Consider the following 17850-nt stretch of genomic DNA (forward strand, 5'->3'; position numbering starts at 1 on the left):
AAAAAAAATGTTATGAGTTTTTTATAATAAAAAAATGTGAATTTTGAGGAAAAGAGATAAAAAAAATTAAGGAAAAAGAAAAAAAAATAAAGAAAAAAAAATTAGCATAGAAACAAAAATCTTTAGAAGAAGTAATGAAAAAAATATATAATTGATTTTAAGTGAAACAATGAAAAAAAAAACTATTTCTTTCCACATAATATAAGTTTAAGTATTTTTTTAATAAGTTCCTAAGTAAGAAATTATATTAGATAATTTATTAAAATAAATTTAAAATATCTTATAAATTATCCATAAAATATTTTATAAATTTATTCGAATACTCTTATAAATATTTGTAAAATAAAATAAATATAAATAAATTGTTAATAAACTCTTGTTACGGAAACATTGAACTTGAAGAGCAGTACGACTGTGATCAACCCTGTTGAATGAAGAACAAATGATGTTAAGAAGCATTTGAATTTTGTTGAGGGTAAGCCAAAGAGGGACCAATTTATCACCAAAGATGACTACATTTTTGTCCTTCCAAATGTGACACAAACAACAACAAAAATGATGCCATAATCACTAATTATATGGATCTTAATCCACCAACAAAATCCTGCCGAGTGAATAATCTACTATCCAATGTATAACAATTAAATATCAAAATAAAATAATTATTTTATTATCATAATTCAATTATAGTCCTTTACGTCATTTTTATATTTACTTCAATATTTTGTAACATATTATGTAATGTGTTTCTTTAAATATATCATTTTGATATTTATTTCAATGTTTTCTTAAACAGATTATTAATATTTTAAAATAACAAATTTATCTTATAATATAAATTATTTACTATAAATCTAAAATATAAGTTATAAATTATATGTTTAAAATTATTTGTTTTTTTTATAAATTTTAATTGTAATACATATAAATATATAATTAAAAATATTTGTTTATTATGAAATTTTTTATTTATATAAAATAAATAATTTTAACCATCCTGTACTATTTTTTGTTTAGATTTTTAATTTGAAAGATTTAAGTTAAATAAAATCCCAATGAGTGAGTTTTTTATCTGGCATATTTTATTGTTCCCCGCTTTTACCTCGAACCCTACCTTCCCTGTGGGAAATCTTGCAACGGAGAAGACAAATCAAAACCCTCAATCGCTCATCCTTTGTCTCAGGTACTGTGTCTCATCTTCCTCAACTGTGCATTCTACTTGTTAATCAGTGTTGTTTTTCCACCGAAAGAGATTGTATCTTCGTTTCTAGTACTTGTTTTCAACTCAATCAAATTTAGCGAATATTTTTGTTTAATTAGGGTTTCGATAGATGGCTGTGGATAATCCTGAGGATGGATTGAAGAAGCTAGAATACTTGTCGTTGGTGTCGAAGGTGTGCACTGAATTGGAGTCCCACACTGGCACCGGTGACAAGGTTCTCGCCGAGTTCATCACCGAGTTGGGTCGATCATCGGAGAACGTTGAGGAATTCGACACGAAGCTGAAGGAGAACGGTGCGGAGATGCCGGATTACTTTGTCCGAACGCTCCTCACAATTATTCACGCCATTCTCCCTCCCAAGCCCAAGGATTTGAAGAAGGAGAAAGAGAGTAGCACCGGCAAGACCAAGTTCAAGGCTCTGGCTATCGCAGACGATAGAGACCGGGCCAAGGAGCTTCAGAAGGAGTTAGAATCTGAGGCCAGAGGAAAGCAGAAAGAACGAATTGAGGAAGATGATGGGTACAGAGATAGAGATAGGGATAGGAGAGATAGGCGCAGAGATAGGTATGGAAGAGACAGAGATGATGAAGATGATAGGAGGGATTACAGCAGAAGAGGAAGAGATAGAGATGATGAAGATGATAGAAGGGATCATGGAAGAAGGGGAAGAGATAGAGATGATGAAGATGATAGAAGGGGTCAGGGCAGAAGGAGAAGAGATAGAGATGATGAAGATGATAGAAGGGATTATGGCAGAAGAGGAAGAGATAGAGATAGGTATGATGGGGATCAAGATAGACACGAGAGGCACAGAAGAGATGGATATGAAGAGGATGATGGGCGTGGAAGGGAGAATGGGGATAGAGATAGTGGTAATAGGAAGGGTTCACGGAATGGTTCTGGTGAACCTGAACTGTATGCAGTTTATAAAGGGAGGGTGTCAAGGGTAATGGAGACTGGATGCTTTGTCCAGTTGGATGACATTAGAGGGAAAGAAGGGTTGGTACATGTTTCACAGATGGCCACCCGGAGGATTACGAATGCCAAGGATGTTGTGAAGAGGGACCAGGAGGTTTATGTTAAAGTAATTTCGGTTTCAGGTCAGAAGTTGTCTCTTTCCATGAGGGATGTTGATCAGCATACTGGCAAGGATCTTCTTCCATTGAAGAAGAGCTCCGAGGATGATACACTGAGGATGAATCCGCAAGACTCAAAGGATGGGCCAGTTGCTAGGACGGGGCTTTCGGGTATCAGAATTGTGGAAGAAGATGATGTTGGTTCTTCACGGAGACCCTTGAAGAGAATGAGCTCTCCGGAAAGATGGGAAGCTAAACAGTTGATTGCTTCAGGTGTCTTGAGCGTTTCTGAGTATCCAACTTATGATGATGAGGGGGACGGATTGTTGTACCAAGAGGAAGGTGCTGAGGAGGAGCTTGAGATTGAGTTGAATGAGGATGAACCTGCCTTCTTACAAGGGCAGAGCAGATACTCAATGGACATGTCTCCTGTTAAGATTTTTAAGAATCCTGAAGGTTCTCTGGGTCGAGCTGCTGCACTCCAGTCTGCACTTATAAAGGAGCGTAGGGAAGTGCGAGAACAACAACAACGCACAATGCTTGATTCAATTCCAAAGGATCTCAATCGACCTTGGGAAGACCCTATGCCAGAGTCAGGTGAAAGGCATCTTGCTCAGGAGCTTAGAGGTGTTGGCTTATCAGCCTATGATATGCCGGAATGGAAGAAGGATGCCTATGGGAAAACCATTACCTTTGGGCAAAGATCAAAGCTTTCTATTCAGGAGCAGAGGCAGAGTTTGCCCATTTACAAGTTAAAAAAAGAATTGATTCAGGCTGTGCATGATAATCAGGTGTTGGTAGTCATTGGAGAAACTGGCTCAGGTAAGACTACTCAAGTCACACAGTATCTTGCTGAAGCAGGATACACTACAAGAGGCAAAATTGGATGTACTCAACCACGTAGGGTGGCTGCAATGTCAGTTGCGAAGAGAGTTGCAGAAGAGTTTGGTTGTCGATTGGGAGAGGAAGTTGGTTATGCCATTCGGTTTGAGGATTGCACTGGACCAGATACTGTTATCAAGTACATGACAGATGGTATGCTTCTTAGGGAAATATTGGTTGATGAGAATCTGTCTCAGTATTCTGTTATAATGCTTGATGAAGCCCATGAACGAACTATTCACACCGATGTTCTATTTGGACTGCTGAAGCAGTTAGTAAAACGCAGACCAGAATTGCGGTTGATTGTCACATCTGCTACGCTGGATGCTGAGAAGTTTTCAGGATATTTCTTTAACTGTAACATCTTCACCATTCCTGGTAGAACTTTTCCTGTGGAGATACTTTATACCAAACAACCTGAAAGTGATTACCTAGATGCAGCTTTAATCACTGTCCTACAAATCCATTTGACAGAGCCTGAAGGAGACGTTCTTCTTTTCTTGACTGGTCAAGAAGAAATTGATTTTGCATGCCAATCTCTCTATGAAAGAATGAAAGGATTAGGTAAGAATGTTCCAGAGCTGATCATTTTACCAGTTTACAGTGCACTTCCTAGTGAAATGCAATCTAGGATATTTGAACCTGCTCCTCCTGGGAAAAGGAAAGTGGTTGTGGCTACTAACATTGCTGAGGCATCTTTGACTATTGATGGGATATTTTATGTGATTGATCCTGGATTTGCTAAGCAAAATGTTTATAATCCAAAGCAAGGTCTTGATTCCTTGGTAATAACTCCGATTTCACAAGCATCAGCCAAACAAAGAGCTGGACGTGCAGGGCGTACCGGACCTGGGAAGTGTTATCGCCTATATACTGAGAGTGCATATAGGAATGAGATGTCTCCCACCACAATTCCTGAGATTCAAAGGATAAATCTGGGGATGATTACTCTTAATATGAAAGCTATGGGGATAAATGATTTACTGTCCTTTGATTTTATGGATCCACCATCACCCCAAGCACTGATTTCTGCCATGGAGCAGCTTTACAGTCTTGGAGCATTGGATGAAGAGGGTCTTTTAACCAAATTAGGGAGAAAAATGGCAGAATTTCCCTTGGATCCACCATTGTCCAAGATGTTACTTGCAAGTGTAGACCTTGGATGCAGTGATGAGATTTTGACCATAATTGCCATGATCCAGACCGGAAATATTTTTTACAGGCCAAGGGAAAAACAAGCCCAAGCAGATCAGAAGAGGGCAAAGTTTTTCCAGCCAGAGGGTGACCATCTTACCCTACTTGCTGTTTATGAGGCTTGGAAAGCCAAGAATTTTTCTGGACCCTGGTGTTTTGAGAACTTTGTTCAATCCCGATCATTGAGAAGAGCGCAGGATGTCAGAAAACAGCTCCTCACCATCATGGATAAGTATGATATCTATCCATTCTTCTACATATTTTGTTTGCTTTGATTTCAGCTTCTTTTTCTTCTTGCTCTTTGTTCTGCATTTGTGTTTTTTTTTTGTTTGATACATATACTATGTACAAAATTATTAATTTCCCAATGTTTTTACAAATATTATTGTTTTTATATATAAAATTCTATATTTAGTGAAAAGTGAAATCTCTTCTCTGTATTTATGTATGGGATGCCCTAAGTATTTTGACTTCAGGTTTCCTTTTCTTGTGATTCTAAAGAACATTTTAATTTTAATGCAGTTGGTATTGTGTTGACTAGAGTCCCTTGCATTGTGGTTTAATCGTGTTGTTTAATCATATTAAATTGCATTCTAAATCACTTGGATGGATATTCAGGTACAAATTGGATGTCGTAAATGCTGGAAAAAACTTCACCAAAGTCAGGAAAGCTATCACTGCAGGATTCTTTTTCCATGCTGCTAGAAAGGACCCCCAGGAAGGTTACAGAACCCTTGTTGAGAACCAGCCTGTGTATATCCATCCAAGTTCAGCTTTGTTCCAGAGACAGCCTGACTGGGTCATTTACCATGAGCTTGTGATGACAACTAAGGAATATATGCGTGAGGTCACTGTCATAGACCCAAAATGGCTTGTTGAATTGGCTCCCAGATTCTTCAAAGTGGCAGATCCTACAAAGATGAGCAAGCGAAAACGTCAAGAGCGAATTGAACCACTATATGATAGATACCATGAGCCTAATTCGTGGCGTTTGAGTAAACGCCGAGCATGATATGTAATTCATCTATTTCCTCTTAATGCAATGTCTTATATACTGTTATATGTTGCATTTAGTTTTACATGTATCTTTCCTCCTTATATGATGATTTAAATGAATATTTAGGCATCTTTTTCTTTTATTACTAGGAAAGTGTAAATTACTACATAGACGTTTTTTTTTAATAATATTATTGTAGAAATACAATGTTAAGAATTATAGGTTCATTAGTTGTTGTTAGTTCCTAGACTTGTTTTTGTTTTCTTGATTCATCATCATTAATTTCTGTAAATACTCATTTCTGTTTCTTATATAATACTTCAATTATTTGAATAATTAATACATATACCAGATAGAACTACCAAGTCTTCTATGTCATGGCCTTGCTTAAAATTATCGATGAGAACCACTAGAGAAATTTGGAGGTTGGATGGATAGGTTAGCTCCACTGAAACTTGACTCGAGAGAATCCTTTATTCTCCATAAACTGCCAGAGCCGCAAAATTATTTGTCTTTGAAGTTCAAATATATCATTATTCATCACTGCTCTTAGACTTAGTTCCATTTCGGCAATAGAAGGATTTTGCAAAGAATTCTATTTTGGACATATTTGATGATTGGCTGCAGCTTTAGATGCTTGTTTTCTTTTGTCATTTAATATCTATTAGATTAGAAGGACTACTTAGATTAATATGTTTTCTAGACGTTGATATCCATGCCTGTTTTCATATCTTGTTATAGCTTCATACAATTACGAGTTGACGGTGTCTTGATATTTGTTCATATGCTATTTGGATAAGTTCTTCAGCACCATTTACATTGAAATGATGCCTATTTATCCACAAAGAGTTGTTGAGAAGTAGTAATATTAGGAGGATATCTGAAGCATGGGTAGAATAGCATCTTTTAAGTTAGTGTATTTGAACTTCCCAATTGTTTTTGTATTTGTTGGACTTCAAGATAATTACATACATAAACTAGGTAGTTTTCTTTATATATTTTCTGGGTTAAACTAGAAAATTTTACAATTGATAACAGGCATTAAAAGAATACAGGAAGAAGTCCCTCACAGAGAATAACCTCTCTCAGTACACAATACACAGGCTTAAGCCCTAACAGAGAGCCTTCCTCTCTCAATAACACTCAAAATACAATCTCCACACTGAATGCAGAAACTGACATGCAATATACATAAGAGACACACATATGTAACTGTAAAATGTTTAAACAGTATGCCCTAAAGTACTGAACACATACAGAACTGCCATACTATTGACATAACTGACTTAACTGTCCTATCAGTTGGTATTCAGGATTTATAGAGTGCCAGATGTGTTATTGCTTTGGTCATTAGCATTTAACTTGACTCTTAAGTCTTATGACCTAAGTAAGCATCTGAAACATGGGCAGATTATTCACATGCAACATCACTATTGAACTCAAACAAAGTTTGACATGACAATGATTATCTACATTCATAAATTGACATAAAAGTTGTCCTTCTCTGATGAAAATGTGTTTTCTTAGCTCCTCTTTCTGGTCTGCAAATATATTAAATCATTTGCAATCATTGGCCTTTGCATTTTTAATGTTGCCTATTATTGTGTTTTTTCATGGTCTTCATGAGGATGTTCTCACATTGCATTTTGGACACTCAAAATGATTTATTAATTTTGATGTCTATGTTTTATTAATTTTACATTGTTAGTGTTTTAGATATAACAAGGATAAACTTGAAAGAAGCAAAACAGATGATTTGCACACTTCTGCAGCTTGTAACGTCAAAATTAGACTTTCTGGTGTACCAACTAAAATTCCATATCCAAATCAAAATTTGACTTTAGTTGTGCTTTGGTTTGAAAAAGGAATTGTTGCCCCTTACTTGATTAATCAAGAAACCAGAATATCCCTGTAGTCTCAACTATCAAGATCTGAACCTGAGTTCTAGGCTAGTGACTTTATGTCAAACACAATTCACAATTGCCATTTTTTTTTACTTGAAATTACAGATGGCTTGATGCATATTTGTCTTTTTATACCTGATGTTGGAAACGAGAATAGTTCTATCCTATTTCCATTAATTTTAATGCTGTGTTATAACCTAGAAGTTCTTGATGTTTATACTGTTGAATCCTTTGTCTTTATTGCAATACTTTTATTCTGACCACGAACCAACCACCCTACTAACCTTTATTCATTCTTGTTAAGCTTTCATTTTTCCCTATCATTTCCTTTCTTATTTCCCTTTCTTGTCTGCAGATTAAGTTCTATCAATATCCATCTTGTGCGTCTGAAGTTCTGGTTCAGATGTAAACGAGGTAGGAAGATATTCCTGAAGAATTCGCCTGCAGAATTTGTCTGCTTGAATCGGGAGAAAGGTGTTGATACCCTTATAATGGTGTGCACCTGCAAAGGTGAATTTGCACTGGTGCATCAAGAGTGTTTAGTTAAATGGTTTAACATTGAAGGCAACAGATCTGAAATGTGGGCAAGCAGGAAGTTCATATCCTACCTGTCAGTGGATGCTCTCTTGGAAACCTCATTGTAATTGTGTGATCGATCAGTGCTGGTTAGTTACTAATTATCAACAGATTACAAGTCTCACAGTTTTATTGAAAGGTTGTGTGAGGCTCATTTTGAGAGAAGGCCAAGTTCAGAACATGTGATGTATTTCCTAATTTTATTTACTTTGATACAGCAAAACTGACTAGAAGAGGACCTTTTTTGTATGTAGGCCATGAAAGGATAGAACAGTAATTGTAGTATAAAGTTGGATGCTTACAACTAAATCATTGATATGTTGAAAAATAGAGGATAGTATATTTTCCCTCTTATTTTTTTTTAAAACCACTTTTTAAAAAAAGTAGAAATTTGAAACAGTTTTTTGGAGAAAAACTTCTTTTAAAACCACTTTCAAAACTGAAGTTTTCCACAAAAAGAAAAAAGAAAAAAATATATAGTTTTATTTTTAATTCCAAACTGATTTTATAGTTTGGGTTTTTGGGAAAAACAAACCATGCCCACCCTTTTAGATGACAGCAGTCTAGGGATACAAGATGATTTAAATGGACACGCGCCAGAAAAGAAATTGGGTGGTGTTTGTTGAGCATACAAGCCAATATAAGGAAGCTTGGTGGTTGAGATTGCTTCTTTGCCACCAGTCACGTGGGGTGAACCATTTAAGCCTTTCTCAGGTAAAGTTTTTTTTTTTTTTTTTTTACTTGTTATAGTTGTGGATGCTAATTGCTGATAGATTTATGCTCATTGATGCTGATTTCTTTTATTTATGCTACTTTAAAGTGCTTTTTTGGTCATGGTTTGTGTTTTGATTTAGATTCCTCTCCCCGTTTCTCATTGCAGTGTCTATTGGTAATTTCGTTTATGCTCTAATAATTTATTTTAAGGCCTGAGCGAAGACTTCATTTATCCTCTTGATGGATGAGTAGTAACAAAAATGAATGCAATTGCAATATTTTGGTGAAGATTGTAGCATTGAGCAGCCCTTTACATATGGGTTGGGTAAACGTGATGTATGCCATGTTGACGGTGGTGTTATGAAATAGGAAGCATATTTATCATCTGATTTTTTTTTCTTTTCGTATATTCAGGGGTTATAAAAAATTTTTAGGAATATTTATGTTTTTAATTTTGTAAAAATACGTAAGCCGTTTCTTTTATGTTCTGCAAGTACCATGGTCAGAAAAAAAAAAAAAAAAAAAAAAAAAAAAAAAAAAAAAGAGAGAGAGAGACTGTTCATACTTCTTCCCCCCATGAAAATAGTTCAGTGTTGGGTTTGACAGAAAGGGAGTGTCTGCTCACCAGCCTATACTCGCTAGTCACTTGCAAAGATCTTATTCTGATGCTTGCAGACGAGGGTACGGAGTTGGAATTCACTTTACAATACTTCAAAGGAAGAAGAGGAAGGGTAAAACAATAAGAAAGAATATATTGGAAGATTCACTTGGGAAGGCTAATTTTCTACCTTGTCTTGTTTGGCCTGAATTTGTTTTGCATATGAAGCTATTATGCTATTCAGCCTGTTTCAAATTTTAATGACTACAGGCAGTAAGAGGAGTGGGGTTTTACAGAGGCTTCTTTTGTTGTATGGGTCACAGTTTGGTGCACAAATCTAATCCTACAGGCTGGTATAGGTCACAGTTTGGAGCACCGTTTGTTTTGTTGAAAAGCCAACACAGCTTTCAGATGGTGTAGGTCGGATTTTGTTGAAAAGCTTACACTCACAGCTTTCAGAGGGTGTACGTCGGATTCAGTTGCATTAAATAAATTTCAAATAACATTTACTTAATAAGATAAGCTCACCAAACAACTCTTTTAATTATTTAAGTTCCGAATAATTATTACTCATTAATAAATTTACAATTTTGATGCATGGTAAATTTATTATTTTCAAAGTTACAAAGATAATTATTTGCTAATGTTTTAATTAGAGGATAATTATAATAATACTGGTGTAACTTTTATTAAGTATTATATCACTCAATAACTTTATATTAAATGTGAATTTTGTAAATCTAACTATTAGATTGAAAGTTCTTTACTCTTAAATCATATATACAAAATTTTATATTAATTCAAGTTGATTTGATAATTCATTTTTATAAAATATTTATAAAAATTGATGTAATATATACATTTCAAAGTATACTAAAATATGAACGTTTTGATTATTTTTAAGTTGTTCAATTTTAACAAAATTTGATACAAATGTATAAAGTAATATGAACTTTTAATCTACTGGTTAGATTTACAAAATTTTTATTTAATATAAAATTATTGAGCAATGTAATACTTAATAAAAGTTATACTAGTATTATTATAACCTTTATATTTTTTATTTCTCTATTTTTTAATTTACAATTTTGAATTCATGTTATAAAATAGAGATTTTTTTTTTGTTCGTTCCTAGAGTATCTACCGCCAATAGCAGTGACTAATCTCCTCGCTACGTTGGAGGCACCTCAAAGGATGGGATAGCTGGTTCCAAGATTTAAAATAGAGATATTTAATTGCTTTTAATGTTAAAAATACAAAAAGATTACCATTAATTTGATAATCACCTATTTGGTGATTATGCTTTAACAATAATTAATAACATATTATTGTGCAAGTGGAATGATTTTAGAGATAAAAATTAAAAAATATACAAAAGAGGCTTAGTAATAAAATAAGTATTAATCACGTTAAAATAAATATATTAAGATTTTTGTATGTATTTTTATTTATTTTTTTAATTTTGAATGTCATCTTACTAAAGTAGTCTAATATTTATAAATGTCAAATTGATAGCATGATCCAAATATGGTAATTTTAGATTTAGAAGACTGAATAACCAAAATTATTAATTAAAAAAATTAAGACTGTAATTTAGTTGATAAATAATAAATAATAGTATTCAAAAATCATTTGTGCCTTACTTGTTAAGTATAAAATTAATAAGTGTAGATTGATAATACAAAATGACAACTAAAGTGAACAAAGTTCAAAAGGACAACTCAAGTGAAAAAAATAAATTAAAATAGTAAATATTGTTAAGTAGAATGTGTGAAATATTGTTAGTAAATGTTGTAAATAGTAAAATAATGACTAAAGATTATATACTTTAGTAAAAATTAAAATAGTGTAAATAATGTAACACTTAATATTGAAGAAGAATTTTTTTTACAATAAATAATTTAACATTTAAAGAAATGGTAATTAAAAAAATATTTTATTAATTCATTATCAAGGTTGAACATGTGAACAATTTTTTTTAAAAATTTGATAGGTATTAAATAGGTGATATCGTTTTATAACTTGAGTTATTTTGCATTCGTAATACTCAATATTTGATTTCTAACTATTTAATTAAGCAATGTGAATCTTTTGTCATTTATGTCAACTTAATTTAATAAATATTAATAATATAAGTAAAAATTAAAATGAAATTATAAATTAAAACAAAATTATAAATTAAAACGTTATTTTAAGCTGTGTACGAAAAGTACTATAAGGTAATAGAATAAACTCATAAAATAATATTTTAATTTATATCAAATAAACACTACAATAAATCATAAGTTAACTGAAATTGTCAAACACATTCTTTTACCGTTTGGTTCCAGTGTATGCATTGACTTTTTTATTTACAAGTTGTACTGGTAGGCTAGCGAAAGTCACTCTTCAAAGCCCAAAGCATTTCATTAAATCAGTGAAAACTAATTTATAAAGCCATACTTTGTTTTATTTGACATTCTGTACAAAAAAATATATCAAAATTAACCAACAACACTTTTTTTTAAAAACATATATAATAAATATTTCGTAAAGAAAAAACAATTCCTTCAATAATTACGAATCTGTTTTGCAAAATATTTGCAAAATAACCTATGAACATAATTAAAAAAATCATTTTTTACACATTACTTTTAATATTTTATTTTTATAAACTACCTTCAAATTACTCATTTTTTTTACTATTTTTCATTTTTTTATTTAAGTTTTGTTATTTTTTCTCCACCTCTGATAAATTTCCTTCTCCAAATCTCTCGAAGTATCTGAATTCCCATAGTTATAATAAAAACATATATATCACTTCATTAAAATAAAACTAACCACAACGTTGTTTACAAATTAAAATTCTTACACACGAAAGTGTATGCTATATTTTCCTGTTTTCCAATTAAAAAAATGCATGTTGGCGATAGATCTCTTAATCTCTGTGCAGAAAAACAGTTTAATAAAGTATGATATGAAAATTATTTACTCTGTCATGCCATAGATTCAATTTCTCATTAAACAATTCCACAAGCTCTCAACCTAAACACAACCCACACAACAAGCGCAACCGACAAGGTTCCATTTGGATTTGGTAATTGGGTTACCTTTGAAAACAAGCTTTCTTACTCACTCCACTCACTCACTCACTCCAAGTCCAAACAAATCTACTAATAATTCACTCTCTGATCTGAAACTTGTTTCTGAGATGGGTTCTGTTTCTCTGAAGATAGGAGATGGAACCGCAAGATTCCAGAGAGCAACACTGTGTTCTTCAGCAGTTAACATTCTCATGATATTTTCTGTTATCACCACCAACCTCTTCGCCCTCTACGCCTTCACTTCCCCAAAACAGCCCCATCACTTGCTCCACCACCATGCCCACAAGAACATTTCCCTCATCTCTGAACAAGTCTCACTCATCCTCAGAGAGATCGACTTGTCCCAAAAGAAACTTGCCCAGATGGAGAAAGAGCTTCTGGGCTACGAAAGCCTCGATCTTTCGAGGCCCAACATTGCCACAGAGCTCAAACTCTTCCTAACCCGCCACCAGCTCCCTCTGGGTAAGGACTCAAGAACCGGGATCACTGAGATGGTGCCTTCTGTGGGCCACACGTGCGAGAAAAATTCAGACTTGCTGTCCCAGTTCATGAGTTACAAGGCTTTTGGGCCTTGCCCTGATGATTGGAGTGTGGCCCAGAAGCTGATCCTAAGAGGGTGTGAGCCCTTGCCTAGGAGGAGGTGCTTTGCCAAGACTATTCCAAAATCAGGTTTGTTCCCCTTTCCTGATTCTCTTTGGAAGCCTGTTGGTAACAAGACTGTTAATTGGAGTGGCCTTGGTTGCAAGAATTTTGAGTGTTTGAATGGTCGGAAGTTGAGTAGGGAATGCATTGGTTGCTTTGATTTGGTCCATGGGAATGAGAATGTTAGGTTTGTTAGAGCTAAGAGTAAGAATGATTTTGTTGTTGATGATGTTTTGGCCTTGGGTGGTGGAGGGGTTAGGATAGGGCTTGACATTGGTGGAGGGTCTGGATCCTTTGCTGCTAGAATGGCTGAGAGGAATGTCACTGTGGTTACTAGTACTCTCAATGTTGATGCCCCCTTCAGTGAGTTCATTGCTGCAAGGGGGCTTTTCCCTCTCTACTTGAGCTTGGATCATAGGTTCCCTTTCTTTGATAATGTGTTTGACTTGGTACATGCTTCAAGTGGCTTGGATGTTGGAGGGAAGATTGAGAAGTTGGAGTTTTTGATGTTTGATGTTGATAGGGTCTTGAGGGCTGGTGGCTTGTTTTGGCTGGATAACTTCTTCTGTGCCAATGAGGCGAAGAAACAAGCTTTGACTCGGTTGATCGAACGATTCGGATATAAGAAGTTGAAATGGGTTGTGGGGGAGAAGGTTGATAGTGTTGGCTCTGGCAAACCTGAAGTTGTGTTGTCTGCTGTTCTTCAGAAACCTATTAGAGCATAGGGGCTTGGCTTATACAATAAACTGCAAGAAGGAAGAATAATCTTGGTTCTGCTATATTATATCTCTTTCAGTTTCGCACACAATTTGTGTGAATGAATTGCTTCTGGCTTCATCATCAAACCCGATTAGACCTGGAATAAGTAGAAGAATTGTTTCCTTACCAATTGTAAACCAGCTTTTTGAGGTGACATATATTCTGTATTTTATTTTAAGTTCTGTTTTATTGTATTTCATTCAGTATTTCTGTATTAGCTGTTTTGTAATTGATAAGTTATTAGAAAGATGATAAACGAATTACAACCTATAATTGTAAGGCTATAATTTTACTTTATTGACTGTGATGGATCCAGTCAATGATTAATTGGTAGTCTGGTCTTAATAATTTTACTATATGCATATCCTTTTATTTTTTCTACGGCATATTTCTGCATCATAAACATGACCACTGCAATCTTTGGGACGGTCATTAAGGATTGTTTTTTTTTCACATCTAAAAGAAATCATCCATTCTCAATGGCCTTTTAACTTAGTGGCACCTATCTTCATTCAGAAAGTCATGAACCCAGGCTTGATCTCTAGGTATAGCAAACGAGAATGTTATATGTCATTTACTTCTATATAACCATCTCGTTCATCCTACTCACTGCTCTAATGAGTCAACTCACAAGAATGTTGCTAATCTCGTAATGGAAGATACATTTATTAAGTGTGTGTTTGGTTTCGGTGAGAAACCTACAAAGTCACATTCAACAGAAAAGATAAAAAAAAATTACTTCTTAATTTGGTGTTTTGAAATGTGTGTTTTTCTGTTTTTAATTATGCAAACTAGTTTCCAAACATCATAATATATATATATATATATATATATATATATATTATAAAAAAAAAACACCTTCTCTCGTTTGATTAAACTACGGTTCACTCTCAACGGAATGGGAAAAGAAATTGTCAAACATGTAGGCACTGTGCTCGAGACTGACTAACTGAGGTTGCAATATGCAAACGTGTAACAAAACATAGTCTAAGTTTGATATTCTAATGGCCTTAGTACAGAGGCCAGTAGCTGATGATGCCTTGCTAATAGAGTTTTGATGTTCTATTAAACTGCTTTGTGTTCCTCTTGGCGTCACCGTTATGAAGTAAACTACTTCATTGTTTACACTAACTTAATAACACTAAATTATCACTTAAAGTGGAGATTGCGTTTAATTTAATCACGACGATTTATTAAAGCCCCACACCTAAAAAGTGAACCTGGAAAGGAGAGAGTTGAAAGGATTAGGATTTAAAGCAACATCAAAGGTTGAGAATGAGCTAGAAAAATATAAAACACAAATTTGGTTGAGTGCAAACAACACATTATCTAGTATTTTTTTCTAACACATCATCTTTTATTAGTTAAAATTCATGCAAGTTGTTTGTCTCTTTTGTAACTATTGGCAAGTGTACCAAGTCTTAACAAGTAGATAGTATGAGTAAAACTTGTTTCCCAAGGGACTTTACAGCTAACTCCAACAAGAATGGAGTTTAGCTACTCCTAAACACGATTAAGAAAGCATAAATAGTGAAATTAAGGAAGTACCAACAAAAAGTTCCTTGAATCCCAGAGTTCCTCCCCTAGAACTTTTGTCTGTAAGGTTTCTAACCCTCCAAAACTACCCAAAAATTATCCAAAATAATCACATTGTATAGCAGTTACATATTTAGCACCTAGCATTGAGTGCCACTTTTTGAGCCCCAATATTTGGCGCTCAATATTTTCCTTTGCTCAATATTAACACCATTATAACATAATTAAACAACACATTCACACAATTCACTAAATTTAAAAGCACAATTATATCCTCAAAAATACTATGTTATCCAAAGGGGAATAGGATTCACATATTTAGTGAGACTTGCATTAGGAAATTTACCCGATAAGAAAAAATGTTAAAGAGAATTTTGTTAAGATATAAATGAGTCTCACATCGATAAAATAAGATAAGAAATAAAAACTTATAAAATATACACGTACTTCAATGATTAAGAGACTTTTTGGATGATGACCAAAAGTAAAACCGTAAAAACTTAGGTCCAACGCGAAAAATATCTCATCATTGTGGAGTTGTGTATAAAATAACCTTATAAAAATAATCTTTATAAAATATCTCCTTAGAAAAATATCATAAAATAACTCCCATCAACTTTGTTGTTAGCGTTCTTCAATGTTATGTCAACAAATCCATTTATATATGAGAAGATATTCATTTATTCAAATAATAAACCTTGGTACACTAAATATACTCAATAACTCATGTTCTATTTTAAAATTTAATGATTTAATCATTAAATTAAAAAATTTTGCTGTGTAGATCAAATCTATAAATTTTTAAAAGATTTTAAAAATTATTTGATATTTTGTCTCATTAATTCAGATTGGTAGATAAATATAGAAATATTTTATACATTCATTTGAATCTATATATAGTTTTTCAATTTTTTTAAAAAAAATTGTATACTTAAATTATGCATTAAAAATTTTTAATTTAACAATTAGATTATCAAAATTTGGTATAAAAAATTAGTTATCAAATGAAATAAGTCTGTCAAGGAGATATCTCTTTCAGTAATTACCTTTAGTCTCCACATTTGATAGATCATTATACTTTTCTATTATAAAAATAATAATAATTAATAATATTTTTAGTAACTACGATTTTATTTTAGTAACTACCCACTTTAATATTTTTATTTCCTAATCTCAATTTTTATTTTATTTAAATAAAATATAGATCGGTACGGAGTGTCTCAACCCTACTAGTATATAAAAGAGGGGTCAACTTACTCCACTCAATAACTTATGTTCTACACCAAATTTTAAATATTCAATCGTTAAATTAAAAATTCTTAATGTATAGACCTAGTCTGCGAATTTTAAGAAAATTCAAAAACCATATGATCCTCATTTTATATATATATATATATATATAAAGATATATATCAACATATAAAATATTTTTATGATTATTAGTAAATTTGAATTAATGAAGCAAAATATTACATATTTTTCAAATTTTTAAAAATTTGTAGGTTATATCTATATATTAAAAAATTGTAATTCAACAGTTGAATCGATAAAATTTAATGTAGATAATAAATTATTGAGTGAAGTAAGTCTAAAACTTATTCCACTCAATAATTTATATTCTATATCAAATTTTAACAATTTAACTATTAAATTAAAAGTTTTAAATGAGTAGATCAAGTCTACAACTTCTTACAAAATTTAAAAACTATTTGATACTTTGTTACATTAATTCAAATTAATGCATATAAATAAAAACATATTTTGTAAAAATTTGTAAACTTTATCTACTCTTTTAAAACTTTTAATTTAACAATTGAATCATTAAAATTCAATATAAATATTGAGTTATTGAATAGGATAATTCTATCTAGACTTACACTTGAAGTGGATTCCTTTTTCATGTATATAAATTTTGGTAAACTCACTTCACTCAATAACTTATATTTTACATCAAATTTTAAGAGTCTTGAAGAGTGCAAGAAAGTGAAGCAACTCACTTCTTAATATTCTATTTTCAACAAAATCTCTCATTAGTTGCAATTCATGTGGGTTTTTACCACATGGAGAATAAGACTCGCATATTTAAAGAGACCCACATGAATTTGCCTAATAGGTAAGAGTGTATAATATATGCGTTTAAGTATGTTTTTAGCATTTTTCAACTTCGTTTGCAGCATCCACTTGCTTCATATACGGTGTTACCTAAATTTGTTCTTCAAGCCCAATTTGCTGCAAAGAAGCTAGCCTAGCTTGTTTCGGCTCACTGGGCCACAGAACATGAATACTTATAATTACTTAGAAATTTTTTAACACAGTAAGGTTCTATTTTTTATTTTTTATTTTTTTTTCTACCACAAGGATTAAATTCACTCGCGATATTGTAACTATCATTGTTCCGACGGTGAGTTTTAACAGACTACGGTTTTGATTTGAATTTTCAAATCATAACTTCTTATTAGAGTTATTTTGTGGGTATTTGTCTAAAGGGATATATTTATATCAAGTGGAAGATTATAATTTTATTATTTTTATAAGGTTATTTCACATAAAACTCTATAATGATGAAATATTATTTGTTTTGGAACTAATTCTCACGATTTTCCTTTTGATTATCTCATTAAAAAAATGTCTCAATCATTAGAAGTATATGTTTATAAATTATTATTT

General features: G+C 32.6%; 2 protein-coding genes across 2 annotated transcripts; both read left to right on the plus strand.

Annotated features, from left to right (window-relative positions):
* Positions 1–1043: 1043 nt before the first annotated feature.
* LOC109813336 (ATP-dependent RNA helicase) lies at positions 1044–8205 on the plus strand. The gene is made up of 4 exons (XM_020377496.3): positions 1044–1183; positions 1321–4606; positions 4993–5389; positions 7631–8205. Exons 2-3 carry the CDS (start codon positions 1332–1334, stop codon positions 5384–5386), a joined length of 3669 nt encoding a protein of 1222 aa, XP_020233085.1. The 5' UTR covers positions 1044–1183; positions 1321–1331; the 3' UTR covers positions 5387–5389; positions 7631–8205.
* A 3935-nt stretch (positions 8206–12140) lies between these two features.
* Positions 12141–14003, plus strand: LOC109813344 (putative methyltransferase At1g29790). Its single transcript, XM_020377507.3, has one exon. The coding sequence runs from the start codon at positions 12354–12356 to the stop codon at positions 13611–13613; it is 1260 nt and encodes a 419-aa protein (XP_020233096.1). The 5' UTR covers positions 12141–12353; the 3' UTR covers positions 13614–14003.
* Positions 14004–17850: the final 3847 nt, after the last annotated feature.

Source organism: Cajanus cajan, chromosome 9, assembly GCF_000230855.2.
Source record: "Cajanus cajan strain Asha chromosome 9, NIPB_CcT2T_4, whole genome shotgun sequence".
Lineage (NCBI taxonomy): Eukaryota > Viridiplantae > Streptophyta > Magnoliopsida > Fabales > Fabaceae > Cajanus > Cajanus cajan.

Bases quoted from the DNA above. Each gene is read 5' to 3' on its own strand.
- LOC109813336 (XM_020377496.3), top strand. From the start codon at position 1,332: ATGGCTGTGGATAATCCTGAGGATGGATTGAAGAAGCTAGAATACTTG. The intron at 4,607-4,992 runs GTATGATATCTA...ATGGATATTCAG, and splicing joins CTCCTCACCATCATGGATAA to GTACAAATTGGATGTCGTAA.
- LOC109813344 (XM_020377507.3), top strand. From the start codon at position 12,354: ATGGGTTCTGTTTCTCTGAAGATAGGAGATGGAACCGCAAGATTCCAG.